At 35.5% G+C, this 24,705-nt stretch overlaps 1 protein-coding gene across 1 annotated transcript in view; it reads left to right on the top strand.

Annotated features, from left to right (window-relative positions):
* The window catches only part of LAMA2 (laminin subunit alpha 2), a 620,167-nt gene that overhangs the window by 557,215 nt on the left and 38,247 nt on the right, over nt 1–24,705 (top strand). The window contains exons 45-51 of the mRNA XM_079148222.1: nt 3,176–3,319; nt 4,139–4,272; nt 6,137–6,296; nt 9,848–9,972; nt 15,017–15,179; nt 15,917–16,061; nt 23,620–23,758. Coding sequence (XP_079004348.1) covers nt 3,176–3,319; nt 4,139–4,272; nt 6,137–6,296; nt 9,848–9,972; nt 15,017–15,179; nt 15,917–16,061; nt 23,620–23,758 — 1,010 coding nt within the window. The remainder of the gene's footprint in view (nt 1–3,175; nt 3,320–4,138; nt 4,273–6,136; nt 6,297–9,847; nt 9,973–15,016; nt 15,180–15,916; nt 16,062–23,619; nt 23,759–24,705) is intronic.

Raw genomic sequence — 24,705 nt, 5'->3', positions numbered from 1 at the left:
ATGTTTAATTGAGTTCATAATGATTAACTGGTAAAGAATGTTATATCAAAAATGCCTTTGAAATAGCTAATACTTAGTGATTTTTTTCAGAAGTGTTACTAAGGAAACACATTAGAAATATAATAGTCCATGGGGCCAAACATCCTAACACAATGATCATATTTCAGAAATTTCTCCGCTTTTCCATGAGATTCCTTCTAAAGAAATATATAGATATTGTAGTTTGATTTACTTGTTTGAAGTTAGTTAAAAGACATCCCTATACTTGATAATCAAAAGACAAAGTATTTACAAGGAGAAATTAGTAGTTATGGTTGCCAACAGTTTCACTGCCTGAATTTTTCAGTTACTGAGGTATATTCAAAACCGAAACCAAAACAGAAAATTCAGAGGGTTTTCTATATGAACGTTTAATGTTATTAATGTTGAACCCTAGGTCAGTTTACAAGATTAATTACTGGCCTATTGGGTATGGCAACGCAGTTTTGTTCAGAGAACTACACTTTTAGATATGTCAAGTTTGCCAGACAGTAGATTAATTTAAAATCCTAAAGACATTAAATATCTTTTGTTTTAAAATGACTATGCTCTTGACTTAAACTCTCAGATGGAGTTTCAGAAATTGGGTTAGGTTTCAGTGTTGGTGTTCTGTCGTCTACCCTTTGGCAACCCCCTTTACAATGCACCAAACATGTAATCTCTTATTATTTCTACCAGGTATAAATAAGCAAGGCCTGAAACGCATCCTGTGATCACAGGGGTCACACATTCCACACATATTCAGCCTTTTCTTCCTTAAACAGTAACTGAGGAGTATCATTCAATTGTGTTCTTTAAACCAAAATGACTTATGATTTTACTAGTCATAATATGGCCCTATAGCCAAGTCTATAAAGCATTTATGAAGAAAAGGAAAAAAAAAAAAAAAAAAAACTACGCACAGTTACTTTTTGCTAATCTGTCCCTGCTGTGAATTTAGATATGATTTCCTGCCAGGCATAGCAGTTTCTTTTCACTTCTACTCATGAATGGAAGTCAGATCTTGGTTTTCTTGTTCTCCTTAATCCTCTTATGGTATCACTGGCACTTAGAGCCTGCCTCAGATATTAAATTTGCTCAATGCCTAGGTCTTCTCTTACAATGGTTTTGGTTCATTTCCTACAAATTCCTAAAAACTTGCTACATCCTAAACCCTTTCCCGAACATCAAAAATATCTGAGGACTGCATTTTCCCTACCTGCTCTCTACTACATGGTCTTTCTCTTGTGTTGCTCTATCCTTCTGATCTCTAACTCTGCATAGCTGCTCTCCTATCATATAATGTGTTCCGCCAATTTCCATTGCACATCTGCTTTACAGTACTGGCATCCAGAGTAAAAATTGTATATTTCCTGGTTAGGGTTTTCTGTTATTCATTTTGATTCACCTACTCAACTCTATACATAGAAGGGAAATTCCCTTGTGAAGCAAAGAACTAACTTCCTCACTGAAAACCACACTAACAAGAAACGATTTCTCCTGGGCACCGAGCAAACACCAGAAAGATCCCCTAGTCCTGAACTCCTCCACTGACAGGCTGACCCACACCCTGAGGTGAAGATGAGAACAGGACAGCAGTTGAAGTAGGCTTCCTAGATCCGTCCTGTTCCAACTATGGACCATCACACGCAGGACTCCAGGAGTGAATTCTTCCTAGTAGGAGAGGAAACAGCATCTGTTTTCTTTCATGACACAGTTTCCTCTATGTGCAATTTATTTAGCAGATCAGCTGAATTAACAATACCATGCAATGACAGGTGGCTCATTCAGTGTCTACGGGAAAAGCAGCTGTACTCTTACCCAGATGTTCTTGAATGTGTATGAATTTACCAGTTTGTCAAAACCAAAAATCCCTCCTTAGAGTTCCCTTTGAAATCTAGCCAGTTCAGCACTGGTGTAGTCTTTCCTACCCTTTGAGGGAGGCCCCAGGGCTCTCTACCTTCATACCTTAATCAAACTCTTGTAGACCCTCATGCATCACCATAATGTGGAGACTGGCTTGGTGGCTTTTGTTTATAGTCTGCAACAGCCTTCCATGAGGGTGACCACATGAGGGTGCTAGTCGTTTTCTTCCAAGTAGGCAAACTAAATGTATAGCACGAAATGTCAGAAGAAAAGAGAAAACAGAAATTCACTACCAAGGAGGGTCCAGAGGCTCCGAGGCTGGGCATTTGAACCAATGGCAAAGAGGGTGTCTCCTTGCCCTCTCTCTGCCTCCTGCTACGAGCACCATCAGTCAGCAAAGCTGCAGCTTCTCAGTCCAAGCAACTACATTGCTGTCCTAAAAGCACCCCTTCCATGGTGATTTTTGTACCTGACCCAAAGGAAATTAAACTGAATAATCAAGTACTGTTGTTTGTGATTGAAGGAAGGCTCTCTGAATGTAGATAAAAATTGGTACAAACAGTGTCATTCTGTTCTCATAGGATTTCCTTTCTTAGCAATTCATAGTAATTTTTAAAGTACTTTTCAAAAGAAAAAGAAGCTGTTAAATACATTAGTACTGATAGCCATTAGAAATTATTTCCATCTCATTTCCTGGTGACTTACTACAAAAAAAAAAGTATAATTTATTCTGAAATGTATGTTCAGAGGGGAATGATTAATATCCTTCTTATTGTTATAACATCTAGAACAAAATCTATTTGGCCTCTTTCAACTATAAGAGCATGGTAGGGTTGGTACTTTCCTCTTGAAAACTAAGAAAAAAACGGCTTTCTACTTTAATTGATGCCAAAATTGCTGAAACTTGAATTGCAAAATTTCATTAAGCAAACTTAATGAAGATTGTTCCCATTAGCTCCTTGTAAAACCCCCTTTTGAAAATGTCTTATATTCATAAAGGAGACAGGTATGAAGGGAAGAATTTGTTAGTTGCATGCTTCAAAAACTAGTAGCATGCTAACAAGCCAGGGGACTGTGAACAGCTCATTGTCAAAGTGTAAGTGGGGGGCTGCTCTTCTGTGCCCTCACTAGTGAGCCTAATCGTGTCTGCATAGAGCATTTAATGACACTATCTGATGATTGAAAAATAACTTCAAAGAAAAAGTGGTGATGGCTTTGTGGTTGTTTGGGAACTACTTTAAACTTTCTGAGAGATGTAGTCTAAGGTCTTTGTACCTTGTTTTTCTTGAAGATCAAAGTATCTGTGTCTTCGGGAGGTGACTGCATTCGAACATACAAGCCAGAAATCAAGAAAGGAAGCTACAATAATATTATTATCAACGTCAAGACAGCTGTTGCTGACAATCTCCTTTTTTATCTTGGAAGTGCCAAATTTGTAAGTCTAATATTCAGCTTTTTTTTAAGACTACTTTGTACAAGTAGAGTCAGAAAGTAATCCTGGTGCTGGAGGAAATGCACAGAGTTTATAACATGGTCCCCAAATTGTCTAAGGTAGCCTTTCAGATTTGAAAACCTCAGAGTCTCACCACACAAAGTTCTGAAGTGTCACCTGAAGTTAAGAAGGCAAATAAGCAGAGAATTCTTTACCATATTTCAGCATATTTGCTTTCATTTGTCAGTATGCCAGCATTAACTTTGAATTATGTTTTCAGATCTAGCTATTTAAAAAGAAAAGCTAGTAAGTTTAAAGCTATTTTTTTTACTCTCTTCAAACTGACAAATTACAAGGAAAGTTCATATTAATAAAAGGAAAATAGCAAATTATGTCCTAATTTCTTACCAGTGAAAATTTTCTAACCCATGTTGACTTTATGACTCAAACTGCAGTGGCATAAGTTGAATCTACAAGAACTTACACATAGGGTTCTAATTCTTTCCATTTGAACCATTTGAGTTTGCATGTGTGGGATTTTCTAAAATGAATAAGACTCCCAGACCAATTTTGAAATAAGTTAATATTTGCCCTTCAGATGAAGAGCTCTGTATCACTTTGGGTAAAAAAAAAAAAAAAAAAAAAAAAAAAAAAAAATCATAGCTGCACCTCAGAAATGTTAGTGTCTTGGTGAAAAACAATAGATTCTGAATCCAATGATTTCACATGTCTATAAATAGCACCTGTAAAAAATACTCTTGAGGACCTCCTCTTAAGGGCTTTACATCTAATATCTGCTGTTTTCATATTTCTCTGAACCAGATTGACTTTCTGGCTATAGAAATGCGTAAAGGCAAAGTAAGTTTCCTCTGGGATGTTGGATCTGGAGTTGGGCGTGTAGAGTATCCAGATCTGACTATTGATGACTCACATTGGTACCGTATTGAAGCATCAAGGTAAATAATAAAGATTAAGATGACTAAGTAACAGAATTTTGAAGTAGCTTTCCAGTTTCTGAGAAAATTCCTATTTCCATCTTAATAAGATCCTGTGTGGTGTATACATGTTATAAATTTACATATTACATGTATGCGCATAAATGTGAGTATACATATATTTGTATACCTGTTAAGAATGCTGCACCTTCAAGGTATTGACCAGAGTGACCAATCTACTTTTGACCTCTTCATCTGTTATCTGGTAGGAATTTGGGGGTTTAGTCATTTTAAGGCATTCTATTTTGTTTGAGGGGGGAAAAAAATCACTGACATTCTTATTAAACAAAGGCCAAAGCCTAAGAACTGCTGTTACTGCTTATCATTTGTGTACACAACTCCTCTTCTTGCCTAGGTAGAAACCATGTCTTCAGGCAGATGCAAAAAAAAAAAAAAGTCAGCATCCATATGTATTATGTCAATCCTTTCTGCTGAGAATGGGAAGTAATAGGAAATTGAATCAGCAATTCTATCTCCAAAGCTTTAATCCAATTATCAACATTGAGCAGCATGTGGATTTATACAACCATTCCTGTCCCAGGAACTTCTCCCTTATTTTCTCCTCTTTTCCCAATTCTTAATTCCCTATTAAGCCCAAAGCATCTAACAGTTGAGTGGTGTGGCTAAGGGCTGGAGCTATAGATGAAGTTCATCAAGTGCAGAAGACTTGAACTAGCACACTCATTGAATACAGATAAGGGGTACACAGAGTTTCATTCTTTTTATACATATTTAATTTTTTCTAAAATAAAACGTTTAAAAGAAAATTTGATGGAAAGCAATTGTTTTAGTTCAGCAAAGGTATGCGTATATGTGTGTGTGTGAGAGAAAGGGAGGGAGGGATAAGAAAAAAACAAAATATGCTAACATATGTGGTGGTAGTGGATTAATTATTTTACCAGGTTTCACAACATTTATTCTCACACAGTATGGGTCTATCAGAAGAGATGCATTCAGTTAAAGAAGAATCTTAACTGATAAATTCACTCTTATTGCCATGTATTTCACTTAAAGCTGGCCCTTAAAGATAAAATGATTGCCAAAATGAGACAGCATGGAGAGAAAAATGACACTGAAGTTTTGTTATGACTGCTTGTCTCAGAAGAGAGACCAGATTTTCATATTTAACAATGCATGGAAATCAAGCACTTGAAAAAGAAAATGAGATAAAATGCTAATAGCTTTCAAAATTCTGTTAATTGAATTTAAGAGAACTCCCATACAATTTGTATACACAACTCTGAAGACTAGATATTGTACTCTACACATTAAGATGGTGCACCAAACAATAAAAGACAATTTCAGGAAGACAACTTCAGCAAATTTGTACTCAAGATATCATAAGGAATTTTAGGAAAAAATTGTGTATCTTATACCGCAGAAGGGTGGCTCATTTGGGGTTCACTTGCCAAATTAAGTTAGACAAAATGCTAAATGAATGAATGAAAACTTTTTGAATGTGTCAGAAAACACCAAATTATTATGCAAAACAATAGAAAAAAGTTTCCACTTGACTTAGCAATTTCATAAGCTACTTAATGCTGTGTCATTTCCTATCAGTGGACACACACAGAATCCAGATAGGTTGCTCTCTAGTCCTGGTTCAATCTGAGTGTAAATATCCATCAAAGATCAGACTCTGGGTGTTAATTTGAGATTTAATGAGTTTGGAATATTTGAAGCTAGCCACCTATTTTAATATGAAAATTTTCCACAGGAGCACTCTATATTTTATGTCATTTAAATCTGAAGTTGACAGAGATCTGTTATGTATTTCATTTTTTTTTAATTTTCTTCCCATTTATTTTAAAATGTACCCTTGAAGAACGGGGAGAAATGGATCTATTTCTGTGAGAGCCCTGGATGGACCCAAAGCCAGCATTGTGCCTGGCACCTACCACTCGGTGTCCCCTCCAGGGTATACCATCCTAGATGTGGATGCAAATGCAATGCTGTTTGTCGGTGGCTTGACTGGGAAATTAAAGGTAATGTGCTCTTCCCCACCCTCTTTATTTCATCTTTATAGGCAACTCCTTGCCTGATTCCTTTGGAAGAAAGCATGATGAAGCTCTGCGAAAACTTGGCCACTTTTTACTTGACCTATGTTTATAAAACCATGAATTTATTTTGAGTAAGAAGTTTTTTCTTGGAATGGTGAAAACTCAGTCTGAAAACCCTGTTTTTATAACCTATGTGTATTTAACTAAATAGTTGTTGTTTTGCCCTTATCAGTGGCATTAGTTTTATTTTCTTGTTTTAGTTGCCTCAAGAGCAAAGTGTTTTTAAAACATACATCATTTTCTGAACCAATTTGTGATTTATAGATATGAAGTGCTATAAAGTTCATATTCACATCTAATTAAAAGTTTATGAATACCTTGGGAAATATCAAAGGGGCTATAAGCTTTCAAATCATGATCTGGTTTTAAAAGTTTTCGAGTTGCTCTTCTCATTCTTAGAGTAATGCACTTAATATTCATAATTGCTTCATGACAGGTCCTCGTGCATTTCATATTGCAAAGTGCTTGCATTTTAAAGAAGCTTATGTTGATTAAATGGAATTAGGTGTTGAAAAACAACCTGTGGGTGAGATGCAAGCATACAACCAAATATAATGTATAATCCTGGACTTGTCATAATCACCCTGGGATGAGATTAGTCAGAAAATGTGAAAAGTCAGGGTGACCCCAAATTTATGAGAATTCAACCTGCATAGAGATCAAGGATGTACGAGCTGTGACTCTAAAATGTGGGAATACAGACTAAAATCATCCTCATTTCCTAGAATTACATATAAATATATATGGTACATAATAACATGTAGTCATATTGCCAAGTCTCTCTGCTTCCTAGAAAGATAAATATAGGGGTAGCACACAGTAGTACGAAAGCCGTGATTTTTGAAATCAAATCCAGGTTGGAATCCCTCCTCTACCACTTACTAAAATATGACCTTAGGCAAGTCACTTAACCCCTTGAGCTTCAATTTTCTCAACTAGAAAAGGGTGATAAAAATATCTACCTTGTTTTTTTTTTCTTATTGTAGAAACAATTATCTCCTTTTATAACATTTCTAAATGCTATGCACTAAGTACTATTCTAAGTAATTTACATGAATTAATTCATTTAATTTTCATAAAAATTCCAAAAGGTAGGTCTTAGTCTATATGGGCTGCTATAACAAAATTAACATAAAATTGGGTAGCTGGTAAGCAGAAAATGACTGAAGTCTAAGATCAAGATGCCAGCAGATTCGATGTCTAATGAGTGCCCATTACACATGGAAGGAAACTTCTTGCTGTGTCCACATAGTAAAAGGCAGGTGGGGTATTTTCCCTTATGCCTATTTTATATGGACACTAATCCCATTCATGAAGGCACTACGCTTGTGATCTGATCGCCTGCAAAGGCCCTGCCTCCTAATGCCATTGCCTTGGGGGTCAGGATTTCAACACAAGAACTGGGCAATGAGGTAGGGAGGACATAGATGTTAAGCAGATATTGAGCAGGTAGATATTAATATCCTCCTCATTTCATAGTTAAGGAGTCTAAGAGAGAAGTGAATGTCCTCAAGGTCACAGTACTTCATGGCAGAGCTGGCATCTGAATACACATGAACAGGCCCAGGAGTCTCCCTTCAATAATCACCATGCTCCGCCATCGTGATGAGTAGAGAGAGCATGTGTACCAAACATGTGACCAACACAAGGTAGTCGCACCTTAAACTGCACCTTAAATAAGTCTTACTATGCAGTTGTCACTGGCACAAAGCAACTTTATGTCAGTCTCGGGAAAAAAGGAAACATAGACAAATGAAATCTATAGAAAATCTTAAGAAACCATTTTGGCCAAGAGTTTGAAGGCTCCTGTCACATGAGAATATGAGTCAAAGCTACAAAAAAAAAAAAAAGTAACTAAATGAACTTGCTGATGAAAATTCAAATGAGCAGGAAAATTTCTCCAGTATAGCTTTTTAGGATGCAATGAGACACAAAAAGCAAGTAGAATCCACAAGCAGGATAATCAACCTCTGCGAATGTTCCAGTGGAACATTCCAAGGACCACTCCGACTGGTAATATCGGTGGCTCTGATCAATATTATTTTCATACTGGGCACATTGATAGGAATTCATGAGATGGGTTTAAATTAAATAGTTATAACTAAAAAAATTTAACCGTTCATTGACCATCTTTTTACATTCATTCTAAAACCCAAACATCAATCTACCCTCCTTTCCAGACAATTCAAGTAAATGTGGATTAGCTTTCTCAGAGTTCCTAAAGTTATAGGCACCAGAATCTAGAATTTGTCTGTAATACATCAAGTCTTAAACAAATGTTAAGTTGTTTAAACTGCATCGTTTCTCTAAAGTGAACCGGGTCATTTCTTCCTTTGCAGTAGTGGTGTGTGTGAAGCATACAACTTTCCCTGTGAAAGCATCAGGATTAGCATTCAGCAGATATTTATTCAGCCCCTATTAGACCCCAGGGCCTGTGCTGGAGATACCAGCAAGCAATACCCACATGGCCCTTTTTTACAAAAAAAAAAAAAAAAAAAAAAATGCCTTCTTTTTTTCATTGTCTTAAACTGGAGACCTACTTACCTGGTTATGAATAGAAATGAAAAGTGAAAGGCATCCCTACCGTAAGATAACAAGAATATATGCATTTTTTCTTTCCCTTCTCCTTGTGTTATCACCCTTTCTTAGTCTCTCAAGAGAGAAATCTTCTTAGTGTATTTGAGTCCAAATTTGCCCAAAGAAAATCATGTAGGTGCACTAATGCTAATTAAACACCTGTTCTTTACCAGGCACTGAGCTTGGTACCATAAAGAAATTATCTAATTGAATTCTCACAATAAGCCCATGTTGTAGACAAAAGAATAAAAATGTAGAGAACTTCAGCAGAAAGTGGAAAGTGTTTATAAGTCTACCCTCTGTATCCATGGGGTTCCCCATCCTAAGATTCAACCAATCAAGGATTAATAATATTTGAAAACATAAAGTTGCATCTGTACTAAACATGTCCAGATTCAGATTTTTGTTATTATTGTTCTCTAAACTATGCAGTATAACAACTATTTCCACAGTATTTATGTTGTTTTTGGCTTTATAAGTAATCTAGACATGATTTGAAGTATATGGGAGGATGTGCCCAGTTTACATGTAAATACTACTCCATTTTGTACAAGGGACTTGAGTCTCTAAGGACTGTGGTATCCATGGTGGTCTTGGAACCAATCTTGGTGAATACCAAGGGACAAGTGCATTAATTAATGAGGATAAAGTGGTATAACAAAAAGTAGTCAGCATCCATTGATGAAATATTTGAGCTTTCCTCACCCCTTTATTTTTGACTCATCTTGAGGCAACTTTGTTAATATAATACAGTTAAAAGAAGAGTTGATGCAAAATCGAGAATATCAGAAAGAATGGGTAATAACTAGTCTAGCTTCTATTGTTAGTAACTCTTGAAGATACTGCAAGATCATTTGTGAAATTCTTAATTCTAACAAGGACCATAACTTTCTCTGCAGAAGGCTGATGCTGTCCGTGTGATCACATTCACTGGCTGTATGGGAGAAACACACTTTGATGGCAAACCTATAGGTTTATGGAATTTCCGAGAAAAAGAAGGGGACTGCAAAGGATGTACTGTCAGGTTAGTTGAGACGAGAACTCTCCTAAGAATGGTTCTGTGTGTCACAGAAGTTTTTATTTTATTGTGCAAAATTCTATTATCACATAATAGAATAATATGGAGCTGTTTTGAAATGATTATGCACAGAGGTGGATTTACCACAAAGCTAATGCAACTTCTGGTTCTTGCTTCCAACTTGTGCAGATATTTTTAAGGTCCTGGGAGGTGCCCTAGCAGTACTTTTACATGATCTTATATTTTTATAAAATTAGAAAAGGTAAGGTATTTCCACCAAAGTCAATTAAGACTACTGTCTTTTCTACCTCAGTGTCCCTTCATGTCAGTAGAATTTTGCTTATCTGAGGTTTTTCTATAGTCAGAATTATTATTTCATAAAAATAGTCCTCCCCAAACTGATTAAGCATAAATTTAGAAGCCTAGCCCAGGTTTTATATCCTATAGGACTTTTCAAATTGACACATCAGTTCCTACAAGTGCTTTCAGTGGAAAACACAGGATTTCAAAATTCTGTTTATAGGAGAAGAATACAGGGTCTAGACAGGCCAGAAGAAGTACCACTATGCAAATCATCCACTACAAGGTAGAGGCTGGAATGAATAGGAATTTGAAAATATTATGCATACAAAGAATGTATAGAGAATAATTTTTTTTGAACTAGGTATTGAACTCAGAGATACTTTACCACTGAGCCACATTCCTAATTCTTTTTATTTTTTATTTTGAGACAGGGTTTCACTCACTTGATGAAGGTGTCACTGAGTCTGGTTTTGAACTTGCAATCTTCCTTCTTCAGCCTCCCAACTCACTGGGATTGCAGATGGTGTGCCACCTCTGTTCCTGGCAAGAATAAATATTTTTACATAAACTGGAAGACAGGATGTAAAATAATTAGCTAGAAGAGAATTTCTCAGCATAAAAAATTAGAGCCCCCTAGTTACCCAAGACTAAAATATTTTCATTATAATAAGTTAAAGCTATAAAATACAAATTAATAATCTGGAAGCTTAATGTGATATACATAGCAATTCAAAAGCGCTAAGGAGTTTGTGTTTTTTACTTCTAATTTAAAGGGCACATGCATACTTCCAAAACCCAAGTCACCCATTAAAATGGCAGAATACACTCCATATTTTCTCCTCAAAATTGTTAGAGTTGCATAGAAGAAAGCTCCAAAGTAGTTCCTTATGAAAGTTAAACTTTCAACTTTCTTTCTTTTTGGTATCTTGAACTTATCAACATAGCATGAGGATATTTTGAAAGCCTGACTTTAAAATAATATTTGTTCAATAATCTTCAATAAAATGTAATATGGAAGGTTATCTATAAAATTCTTTAACTACAACAGAGATCAGATCTGCATTAAAATCCTACTACTCACAACTTACAAAGATACACCAATGTTTTTCTACATTTATCTTTAGTAAATTTCTAAGTAGAATTTTCAAAAGTCTGTTACCAACAAAATATCTAAAGCATTTAATGTGTATTCAGGAGTGTATATCAGGTAAGAATGTAACACCACTAATTATTAATTCTGCAAAGATCTTGCACTTCCAGCCTATAATGTATTATTTTAATTGTTATAATAATAATAGAATTCCTATATATCCATAGGGGATTTGCAGGTTACAAAGATTCATGCATACAACTACCTAATACTGGGATGAGGCCAGTGTTGTCCCAGGCATCAAGACATTTATCACTAGGAAGGAAGAAAAGACAAATATTAAAATATAAGATATACTAAAAAATCCCTTTAAAAAAGTGCCAAGTACCCCAAGATTGTTCACATCAGGTTGAAGGCATCAAGATCTGTTTAGTGGAGGAGGCAACATTTGAGGTAGACCTCGGCATGGGGTAAAAGTCCAACAAGAGGAGATAGCAGGTGGAATGTAGAATATGGAATATGGAGAACATTCTGGTCCCAGTGATCGGAGAGAGCAAATGTGGGGAGTCTGGAAAGCCAGTCTACAGTTTGTAGAAAAGTTGAACACGTGTGAACTTGCTCACACAGGATTGGTAGTGGGAGAAAAATACAGGTAACATACAGAGGTCACATGGGTTCGTACCCAGTTCTTCCCAGCACGTTAATGTTTTTGCACGTCAAGTAAGGATAGCCGAATACAAGATCCAACAAACTGCACACATCACGCTCAGGGTACGCAGCCCACAATGCAGCCTGCACACAAAGCCATTTCAGTCACACACTTGACCTCAGCTGGCTTTGGCCAAGCATTCCAGCTTGGAAATGTTCGTTGCCAGTTATCCTCTATCACAGTCCATTTTGAGCACATCTGTGTCACCTGGCAGGGTCAACCCTTCCTTACACTCCATGTTGTCAAACTATCTTCACCTTTTCCTTTTGAGGTGAAATTCTGTTTTTGAAATAATTTTGCATTTTTAGATTTTTTCATGTATCTTTTCCAACTGTGCAAATATTTTGATTAGGACTGTCATTGTTTTTGTGAGTGCTCTTATTATGTAGTCACATAAATTTTGAGTGATCTGCTCCAAACTATTTTCTCATAAATACTGGTATGCTTTGTAAGAGTAATTTTTATAAAACTCCAGGTATTGTTTTTGTTCTGTTTTCTTTTCAGGAAAACTTGGATCTTGTTTTAACGTAATGACCAATCATTCCAGTTAAAGGCAAAAGTGAATTTATAGAAAATGTAAAACATTAAGCTGAAAGAAGGAGATTAAAAATTTTTGTAGAAGACCTAGAATGTCAGTTTTAGAAATTTGCATTTATTCAATAGTCAATAGAAGAGTTATAATTATTGTTATACTTTGGAAAGATTACTCTGTCAGGGGTGTATTAAAAAATATATCTCATTTTTCTTAAACTGCCAAAAATCATATTAAGATTAAAACACAGAAAAACTGCTGAAAGTTAAGTATATTTAACTAAACATTAAAATAATTATGAAATTTTAAATACTAAAACCCAACATACATAACAGCTTTTTAACTACAATATAAAATGGCTGTTTTAAAATAGCATAGTTAATCCTTAGTAACTTGACCAGACATCCAGGTTCTACAGAGAAAAATAAGGGAAGTTAAGATGCTTTGCAGTTATTAATAGATTAGTTACTTTTCCTGGTAAATGTGCTCAAAGTGAATAGGAAAAAAATCTAGTGTAATGTTAGATGTTGAATTATTACAGAACATACCTGGAAGAACTCATTTTTCCCTCATCCCAAAGTCACCAGGCTAGACTTCTTTTTTGGCTAGTATCAGCCAATGAATTAAGTACATCTGTATGTTTGCCACTCATTGTAACACAAAACTTTTTTCCTTAGTCTGTCTTTTGCTTGAATAGGAGAATCTCCTTAGTGTTAGAGTTGAAGGGCCTTAGAAGTCCTAAGTTGATCTAACCTTTGATAACACAATTGAGAAACTTAGGCATGAAGCATTGTAGCAAGGTCTTCATAGAGATTCCATAGTAGACTCTAGGGTAACTGCCATCTAATCCATTATTTTTTTCTATTATGTGTTGAGCAAGTTTGTAGATTAGGGACATAAGGACACCAGGATACAAGTGTTCAAAGTTTTTATATATGAAAAACAAAATGTGATATTTTTGTTTTAACTCTACAACCTATGCTCACACTGTATAGTAAAATTTTCATGTTTTTGATTTGGATATTTTTAAACTTATAAGTAACACTGTATTGGGCCAATACATCAAGAAAACAGTCAACAGGGACTCCCACAACACTTTCCTGGGTCGCATTGGTACCCTAGCAGTAAATAATGAAAAATTCTAGTAATTGAGAACTTCAGGGAACTTCTGGGTAGACTTTCGACAACATTTTCTCATCACTAATGCATTGCTCCAGAAAGTAATGTATTCATTATCATCATGAAGGAAGGCCACATAATAGCCAATTTATTCACTATCAGTTATACTCGTAAGAGGTTGATTTAGTTACTCAGTCTTCCAGTTAGCATTTCTCATGAGTATTGAAAAAGCATCTTTTACTTTGTCTTCAGTGCTTTTTTTCTCTCTAGTCCAGGAACAAATTGCCAACTTGTCCAAATCATGTAACAGCTCTTCCTACACAAGACTATTAACTTTTGTTATATATTTTCTCATTAACCATGATTTCATAAAAATGGTATTTTAGACTCCTGTTATTTTATGGCAATACCATAATATTTCTCAATCTCTCCTCTAATGCTCAAGCTAATACAACACTCTAATTTCAGAGATTAAGGATATCCTAACATGCAGATACTGTAAGTTTAAAACAATATCCCCACGATATCAGATAAATAGTGATTGAATAGATAATACAGGTAGATATATAACATCATATTTTTAAAAAATTAATTGTATCACAAGAGTTAGGTATAATTATTCAACCAATACTGATTAATCATGTATTCTCTGTGAAGCACTTATCTATACTAAAATCTCCTTTATCCCACAAATGTATACTGGGTTCTACGAGCCAAATTCTACCTAGATGCTGAGTGTGTGCCTCACGTGGGGACAGGCCTGTAAATTCTAGATGCTCTCAGAGAGCTTCACTAGAAGTGAAGGGAACAGATAAAAAAAAAAATACACAGTGAAATACAGGCATCCTTCATTGTTGAAATCTAATCTGTTCTAAGAAAACCTACTGGATGGTGAGTAGTCAGAGATTAGGGATCTGTTAGTCCATTATGTTATGCATAGGGGAAGTGCAGTAAATAAAATACTCTCAACCTATCCCCAAACTCCACCAGCTTTCACAAATAGCAATAAGACAAGTTTAGACACCAATATAACTATTTACCAATTGCATCTTCTAAATATAAATATTTGAAATACCTATAACCTATTTTTGAATACCTAATGAAGTCCAGGTGAAAGATGGTTATTTTTTGGTATGAAATGATAGTAGTAGAGGTGGTGAGAAGCAGAAGAATAGGAGATGTATTGAGCATGGTTCCTGCCCTACAACAGCTTACAATCTAGTCCCAGAGGGTAGTTTCATACATTGAATATTGATGGGCCACGTAGGTCTAATTCATGTGAGATGTCTCCTTTCAGTCCTCAGGTGGAAGACAGTGAGGGGACTATTCAATTTGATGGAGAAGGTTATGCATTGGTCAGCCGCCCCATTCGCTGGTACCCCAACATCTCCACTGTCATGTTCAAGTTCCGGACATTTTCATCAAGTGCTCTCCTCATGTACCTTGCCACAAGAGACCTGGTAAAGATAACATGCACAACAGAGCTTCCATGATTGATAATGTGTTTGCTTCTTTTTTGTAGAATTCCAGTACAGTTATCATTTATTTGTAAAAATTGTCAGTTATTGTTCAGAGTCTGGAATGACTATATGGTAGCCAAAAGTGGGTGCTGCAGATGATGCTTAGGTATTTTCATTGATAACTTCAATCATGGATACAATTCACCTGTCATTTATTTTCAATATAAATCCTTATGTAATAATCCTTAAATATATAATCCTTAACATATAATAATACTTATATATAATTCTTTAAGAGAAGCAGGCAGTAAAAATTTTCCCAGTTTAAAATTATACAGGAGAAAAACTGTTATTTTTTTTTACAGAGAACTAAGTTGAAAGATGATTCTAAATATTTTTTTGCCCTTATTTTTTTCAGATCAGTATTTCTTAGCAAACTTTTTCAGGGAACATACCTTTTGGTTTGCTTGACATGTTTTCAAAGGAACCCACTGTGTAATACTATAAATGATAGAATATGTCCTAGCAATTTGTTTGGGATCATTTGCACCATATCATCACATCCATGAAAATTCACAAAATACTAACAGGAATTCTATTTCCAAGGGGTATTTCTGTTACTGAGCAACACATTGGGCAGTTTAGCACAAGGCCCTATTATAAACCCCATAAAAAAGTGAATACTCATATGTTTCTCTGTGTATCTAATCATTGGTGTATTTTTATTCTATTAATAGAAAGATTTCATGAGCGTAGAACTCAGCGATGGGCACATCAAAGTCAGCTATGATCTGGGGTCAGGAATAGCTTCCGTTGTCAGCAATCAAAACCATAATGACGGGAAATGGAAATCATTCACCCTGTCAAGAATTCAAAAACAAGGTGAGTTTTTACAGTAATAACGTAGTATGGGCCTTAATCATGCCATCCAAAGCACCCATGAACCTAATCAGGAGAAAGACCCTGGGAGTAATTTCAGCTACTCAAGTTCTGAGAAAAATTGATACAGTCATTTCTTGGCTTCGTTATGGGTAGTTCGGATTAGACAAGACTGATTGAAGAGCCAAATGGTTCTCTGTCATTTTCTTTCGAAACTGAGAGCTTAATTTGAAAGCATAAAACTGTCTTACCACTTGTAAAATTATATCCCATAATAGATTTGAAAAATGTTGTGTGCTTTTCTTTTATTTCTGTTTTTCCAAGATGCTTCCTTTAAAGAATCCTACAATGAAACAGGTAGGGGTGGAAGAGCATAGCTACCAGTTCTTTGCCTTTTAAAAATGTCAAAAAATCTGTATGTGTTCCAGTTAATGATTGATTAACAATAAAATGACATTTGTATGGTTCTGAAACTTTTATAAACACTTCCACAAACATTATTTCATTTGATAACATAGAGATGTATTTTGTTCTATTGTTGGAGGGAAATACACAAACAATATGTGGTTGCAGACATGTGTATATAAGATCCCACAACCAAGAGAGGAAGCCAGGTCGATTCATTCTTAACATGGTGCTATTGTTATTTAGGTTTAATTCCCTTAATTCTGTGTACTATGGTGTTATCAATAACTGCAAATGAAGCATTGATTATTTGCTAATATAGACTTTATTAATGTTGATGATGCCAATGGTGACATTGCACAAAAATTTAGATTTAACTTTGTATTATTGTTAATTTTTGCAATTTGCAAATTTCTGCTAATCACCAACTACATACAAAAGCATGACTTTGCCTTCAAGGAGCTTGTAACCTACTGGGTGAGTTAATAAACTTCAGTGGTCAGAGGCTGATGGCTGATAGAGATGCATATAGCAGGCGAGTAGTCACAAGAAGATGTGGATGTTTAAGGGAAGGGAAGACATTGGTGTTTAAGGGAAAGTAGAGGTCAGCTCCTGGTAGTGGCCCTAAAATGCACGCAGCAGCTGAAGAGTTAACTGGTTGACAGGTACGTGGGGTCATTTCAGAGTGATCAGAAAGTCATAGGAAGGCCTGCAACCATCAGAGAGCAGAATAGATCATTTCCCAGCTACATTTCCTTGCAGCATGAAATCCTTGAAAAACTCCTCAATTAAGACAAAAAAACTAATTTTGAGCTTCTTCTGACAAATACATTGCTCCTGTGTATGATTGATGCATGATAGACGTGCATGTTCCAGTCTTGGCTTAGTTGTTCAGTAAGAATGTTTAACTCATCTTATCAAGTTTTTCCCAAACCACAGAAATACTTCCATTCCTGCACTGCTAGCATTTTGTGAAACACTTTGGCAAACAAATTGGTAACTGTAAGTGAATTCTTAGGCTCAGTGGATGAATGTTGGCAGAAAATTATCAGATAAGGCTGAGGTAACAGAGCTAGTATGTAAAGGGTCTTGTAAGCTAAGTGAATGAGTTTGCTGTCCAGAACTACAGGGGTCTTAGGGTTTGACATCATCAGATTTGCATTTTAGTGACAGTTTAGGATGCCCCTGCAGTATGCAGTAAAACAGGTAAAAACTGAGAAGAAAAATAAGTCAATATCCATGAGAATGGAGAAGAAAAAATGGAGTTGAACAATATGAAGCATCTTAAAATTGAAGAATTTTGTGACAGACTCCATGTGGAGGCTAAATTTTTAAAAAGGAGGTATAGAATGATTTCTTTTTATTTAGATAACGAGATTATGTCAGTGCTATTCAAGCAGCTTTTAAATACAGGGAAAATAACAGGTTTTTCTGGAAAAGATGCTGAGTTCTATTTTGTACATATTGTATGCAAGGTACTTTTAGTAACTTCTCAGCCTAGGGAAATTATGTAATTGGCAGGAATTAGTACTATGTATCTGAGGATCATAGAGTTCTATGAGAGAGAGAGAGAAAACTAGGAATCATCATTAATTCTCAATAGTTGCATGTAATAGTGATGAGAAAATTCAAACAGCTATATCTAGAATAAAATGATCCAAAACTCTGGAGAACACAAATATTGAAAAGATTTTCATCATCACTGGAGGCTTTGGAAAGAATGGTGGAGTAGTCACTGTGAAGTCAAGAGCAGAGTATTATGTCATAAAGTACTGTGGGAAAGCAGACCCAGTGAGTGCAGACTGATTCTGAAGGAAGTTCGGCACTAAAATCCAGAAGAAGGGTAGTAGCAAAGAAAGGGGACATGGAATTTGAGGGCAAGGGGTCACAAAGTGAGAAACATGTTGGTTTTCTCCATCAGTTCCTAGTACATAGTAATTACTCAATAAATGTTTGATGAGTGGATGAATGGATAATTCTTGATCATGTCTGTGGGCTCTGGAGGATATAATTGGAGAAAGAGGCAGCAATTAGAGGAAGAAGAAGCAATTGGAAATACAAATGAAAGGAATAATAATGGATACAGCATGGGCCTTTAGAAAGCCTGAGAGCACGGCACCCATGTGGTGCCATTCTGAGACAGAAAGAAACCCTTGCTCCACAAGACAAGACAAAAGAAGTGAAGGAGAGATAAGTTTCTAGCTGTGGGATGGGATTTTCAGATAATTCTCTCGAGATACCTTAATTTTTAATTGGAGATAAAAGTAGAAAATAAATGGAGACTAGAAAAAGATAAGAGGTAATAGAATAGTAGGTTTGAAGAAAGAAGGAAAAGATCAATATACATTGTGGGAAAGGTAAAAGAAAGAAAGTCACAGGAATACTGGGATGAAGGGCTTAGTGCTATAAACTCTAAAGATAATAATGTGTTAAAATAAATCTGCAGTGCGAAAAATGAGGATCGAATGATTTGACTCCCTAGCAGAATAATTTCTGTAAATTATCACCTTGGAAATACTGGTTTCCACAATCAGTCAAGTATATAGACTCTTCTGTCCAATGGAAGGAGTAATCAAAAGACCTGTAGTCTTAAATAATGTTAGTCAAAGGTCAAATTACAGTACTGTACAAACTTGGAAGAAGTTAAATATGTTTCCCGTTTATTGTAAGTGAAGCATTCCATCATTGTCAAAAGTTTTTTCCACCATTAGTGCAACTTTTCCAGGTTTTACTAGACCTACATTGTTTTTATTCTCTGGTCCAAAAATCTGAAGAACTTTGCCTTTTCTTTTCCATATAGTATCTTCTGCTTCAGCCTGTTCTCTAGGTTGATCCCTTTGGCCTGAACTGATTGACACCTTCTCTTTCAAATATCTCCATCCTGTTCTTCACATTAACTCTAGACTGACAAAGGCTGTATGTATTCTTGAATACAATCAAGTGCATCAAGCCATCATTCTCATTCTCTAAGACCCATTCTTCATTTGGGGTCTTAATGACATGAGTCATCCTACAACCTTCTCTTGTGTGTCTCTGTAGTATCACCATTAGAAAATACCACATTAAATCCCACAAGGTTTTATTGTTTAGAACTTGAATTGTCAAATTAGGTTGGGAACTTCTTGTTTCTCTTGTTTTGGGTTGTTCCTCATTTTGATAATGCTTTTAAAGCATTTTATTATTCTAGCAGCTCAGTTAACATAAATTATTTTTTATTAAACATAAAAGCCTTAAGGCCAAAACAGAAAAAGAAGCCAAAGTTATAAGGAAATAGTTCACAAAACAAAAACCAAGACTAGGTGTAGTTGGGAATTGTGATCTCAATAAAATACAAGAATGTAATTATTTCCTTCAATATCAATAGTTACTGATCCCACTTAAAGCAGTGATATAAGAGTTGCAGTAGGATTCAGCATTGGGGAAATGCAAAATAAATCCAAAATGTGATATCACTACACAGTTATGAAAATGTCTAAAATTTAAAAGACAGATCATAAGTAGTGCTGGCAAAGATGTGGACTAACTGAAGCTCTCCTACACTGCTGATGAACATATAAAATGGCACAGTAATATTGGCACGCAGGTTGGCAGGTTCACCTACCCTACGAAATAGCCTTTCTACATCCAGGGATTCACCTAAGACACCTGAAACCATATATCCATACAAAGATATTCACATCACCTTTATTTGTTATGGCCAATGACTGAAAAGAAACCGAATAACCATCAACAGGTAAATGGAAATACATGGATTTTTGTATACCATGCAATGGAATGCTACTTGTTCATAAAAATATGAAAGTACATACAAAATGGTTGAACATAAAAAATAATTATTGAGTGAAATTAGGCAAACAAAAGCCACATTTATATAAAATTGTACGGACAGTGAAAACTGACTTACAGTCACAGAAAGCAAATAGAGGCTACCTGTGGACAGGGCATGCAGGGAGGGATGGGCAGGAGGGTTACAACACGACAAAAATGTTTGGATTTGTGGACATGTTCATTTTCTTGATTGTGATGATAGGTTCCATAGGTACAAAGAATTTTAAAACTTGTTAGCTTGTGTACTTTAAACATAGGCATAGTATAAGGTGCCAATTATATGTCAGTAAAAATGTTTCTCAAAATAGTACAAATGTCTATTTAGAAGGAGAAATCAGTAAGGATGTTGATGGATGAGACATGAATGATGGGGAAGATGACTTTCTAGTTTAGGAAACTGAAGGCGAGTCATATTGCCATCAAGTAAAATAGGTAATAGGTATTTGGGAGTAAAAATAACTTCATTTTGACTTAGAATATGTTTAGTACTGAAGGAAAACACAAACCATACTACTTCACTTGTTGAAAGTGGATTTAAAGGAAAAAAGCAGGTAATATTCTTGAATTATCAACATATTGTAAGTAGATAAATTTGAGTTTACACAGATGGCTAAAACTGAGAAGAGGGCAAAGGAAGAGGCATTAGGGAGTATCAGCATTTCAGAAATGTTCAGATAAATAGGGAAGGAGATGGAGAAATGAAGAGTCAGAGAGTGTAACATGCTGGGAGACCAAAGAGGTTTCTAAAAGGAAGGGAATGCTAGTAGCATCAAATATTGGATAAAGATTGTGATGAGAATCAAAAGCACTCCACTGGGTCTGGAAAAGGGGGCACGGGGTGTCAGGAAATGGGGTGTTCTCAAGGATTTTAGCAAGATCAGAGTCTCCAGCATAGTAGGATAGATAGGACTGAAAAAAGGCCTCAGCAATATGGATTATTGCTTCTTTTCAGTGACCAGATTAGTTGTTTTATATTAATTATTCTCAACTAATTTACAAAACTATCGCCCCTTGGAAGTCAAGTACATTCCTTTAGGGGGCATTCCCCATCTTCCTGAGAGTTAGTCAGTAGAACCACAGTGGCCAATAAGTGTGGCATATCCCCCGTGTGCATTGATAGGGAAGCAAAGCTCAGACCAGTTTTATTTAGGTTTCCAAAAGATTAAGAGAAAGAAGAGAATTACCAAAGTAAAATTAATTAGTTTATAACAATTCAGCACTGATCATAAAATTACTTGTGAAGCCCCTAGTCTGTATCTGTTATTTAATAAAAAAAAAAAAAAAAACTTATTTCTCTACTTACCTATAAAAATGATGACTGAACTCATCAACTCTGAAATTTGGTGTTAGTAGCTTACTTTTCTATCCTGTAAGGGAAAAAAATAGGATGAGAAGTAAAAGCCAGTGTTAGCATTTCCTGGCAGAATTCACTTTGGTCGCTATTACTTGTGAAGGATGGGGTAAAGCCCTCCCCTAAGTTAGCAAAAATATGCCTTCCTGCACCTCTCTGTCAGAGTGAACACCTGGGCCAGTGAGTTTCAATTGAATTGTGTTGCTTCCCTTTAATCAATTTTCCTTAGAATGATTTCTAAAAATGCATATATTCTCTCAAGGATAAGGAAGAAAACTACCTCCAGTCTCTGGCTTGCCAGTGATAGAGGCAGAATCTCATTTCACGGACACCATTAAAATATCCACCAAGTCTGCAGAAAGAGACGATTTTCATGTTCCAGTCAATAGCACCACATAAAAACTTCTTTGTGATCTAGATAAAAAGGAATATGTATGAAGAAATCTAGGAAACAGTTTTATAAATCTATTTTCTTTTACGCACCAGTCTAATAAAAGAGGTGTATGCATGAATAGCTAATTATATGTATTAAAGTAATTAAATGGGTATAAAATTAAAGTTTATGAAAGTAATTTAATTGTAAAATCTTAACTTGCTAAACATTTTTAACAGGATAATTGTTCTTTTTAGTGGTTTTTGTTTGTCTTTATAAAAGTCTGCTTTGAGGATTTGAGGCACTAATAAGTTTGAGAATTTGATTTGGGTCATTTTTTTATGTGGCAATTGTTCTTGATTTCACTGAAGATACATCTCTTTGGAATAGTAGCATTATCAGGTACAATAGAATTTAGAATTTAATATTTTTCTGTTTACCAAAGATACAAATTCTAGAAGATGATGAGTGGAGAGAAAATAATAAGATCCAAATACTCTTGGTCTGTGTCCCTCTTCTGAAGTATTGCATTGCACATTAGTATGCTGAAATAGCTATAAAGTTAAGATACATGTTGAACTTTGTTTAATCCAGTATTATCTGATTTATTTGAACCAGGAACATCCAAGAAACTACAATCCAAAGGATTAAAATTCAGAAATTCCATTATAACCAGTTGGTTAAAATGCCCATGTTCAACCCTGGGGAAATTCCAATTCTGCATCAGGCATAGATAGACAAATGGAATCTGTCATGTTAAGGAACTGATATCTCAGTGTACATCAAGGATCCAAACTAGGTGAAGTGGTTGAAGTAAATGGTGGGGTGAGAAAGCACATAATTCAGAAAGAGCCTAGCTTGACTCTTACAAATGAGGAAGGAAAATCAATAACAAAGAATTTCCATCTGCTGAACAATGCAGTGTAAGCAGAGGAGTGATTCTTCTTCCCTTTTTCTTATTTCTCTATTCTTGTCCTTATCACATGAGAAATACCTTGAGAGACCTAAGAGAAAGGCGGTAAGGCCTGAGAGCTAGTCCTCTCTCATCACACTCAGCTTCCAAGTCTAAAATGAGATTTATTGTGGACATGAGTCTCACTGTCTTGCAGGATCAAAGATCCCCATCTCAACACTGCCATGTACAACCATTTTATATGAGAGCATAAGGCTTTGCAGATGATTCTAAATCTCAGTAGTTTTTAGAACGCTGAAATTTACAGAAAGAGCCACAGATTCAAGCATATTCAATTATCCAATTCCCAATTAGACATTCATCTTAGCATTTAACTGTCTTAATTTATTGTCTGACTACTGACCTATACTGTGGAAAACTATATTAAGTGGTTCTTTGTTGTCCATCCAAACTTCTTTCCTTTATCTTCACTGGTTTGCCTTCCTACTGTTCAAAGTCATTATGTGTGGATAGTTCAGTGATTTTTGTATTGGTGTTATTATTGTGTCTTCAATTATTAATTGGTTAAATATAGTACAAGTGCTTGATAATGTCAATGTTAATTTGAGAATTAAACTAAATTTACCTTGAAGTATCAGTGATGATATGGATGTGATTGATTTGCTTATTAAACTTCCTATCTCCTTTACAGCCAACATATCAATCGTAGACATAGATACTAACCAGGAGGAGAACATAGCAACTTCGTCTTCTGGAAACAACTTTGGTCTTGACTTGAAAGCAGATGACAAAATATATTTTGGTGGCCTGCCAACCCTGAGAAACTTGAGGTAATTTAGCGTATATTTAAAATGAAGAATTAAGTTTTAATTAAATGGTCATTATGTTCACCAGAGTTCTGAAGTTTAATTACAATAGGAATTGCCATATAACCTTCAGCAGCAGAAAAGACCTAATTAAAAAAAAAAAAATCATGTTGCATGTTAGAACACCACCAGGGTTTAGAAATCAAAGGATTGGTTTGACATCTTTGTTGAGGAGATGGATTAGAATCACTATTTCCTGTCTATGCACCTGCTGAAAAGAATTATGAAAGTAATTAAAGGTAGAAGCCAGAGTGGAATGTGGATCTTGTAATTGCTGTTCTTCTTGCACATTCACTTGTGGTAATGGCACTCTGACATTGCTCGGTGTTCTGCAAATGAGTCAGTGTTCCAGGAGACTGTGAGTATAACCTGTTTTATTGCTAAGCACCAGCATCATAATGGCTTATTGGAGCTTTCCCATATGCCTAATGCTAGACTGCATTAGTTTTTCTCATGCCCAGGCCAACACTTTCATCACTTTTCACACATGCTTTTTAGTGGACAGAATGAGGAAACATCTTTAGCTCACAGTTTAGTTAAAAAATGTCAGAAATCTGTGCCATATTATCAATGCAGTGCTTATTATAAAACATGAGAAATATAAAGTGTTTGGCTCAATGAATTAGATTAGAATGGAACGAGTTCATTCGGTTGAATCATTAGAGTTTACTACATACAGAGTATTTAGTTTGATAGTTTTTAATGGTTGTATAATATTTCTATCTAGGTGCTTCTCATTCACAAAGACAGATTACATTTAGAGAAATCACATAAAACTATCGTGGAAAAGTGTGGTGCCAGTTATCTTCTTATTTCCTAATAGAGCAGTGGTACCTGGGTCTCATTTTTTTACATCAGCAGCATACAAGCTGAAAGGTTTCTTCTCTCCCCTGAATCTAAACTCGTAGACA

This window comes from Sciurus vulgaris, assembly GCF_902686455.1.
Source record: "Sciurus vulgaris genome assembly, chromosome: 7".
NCBI classification, from domain to species: domain Eukaryota; kingdom Metazoa; phylum Chordata; class Mammalia; order Rodentia; family Sciuridae; genus Sciurus; species Sciurus vulgaris.
This window is presented reverse-complemented; position numbering and strand designations above follow the sequence as displayed.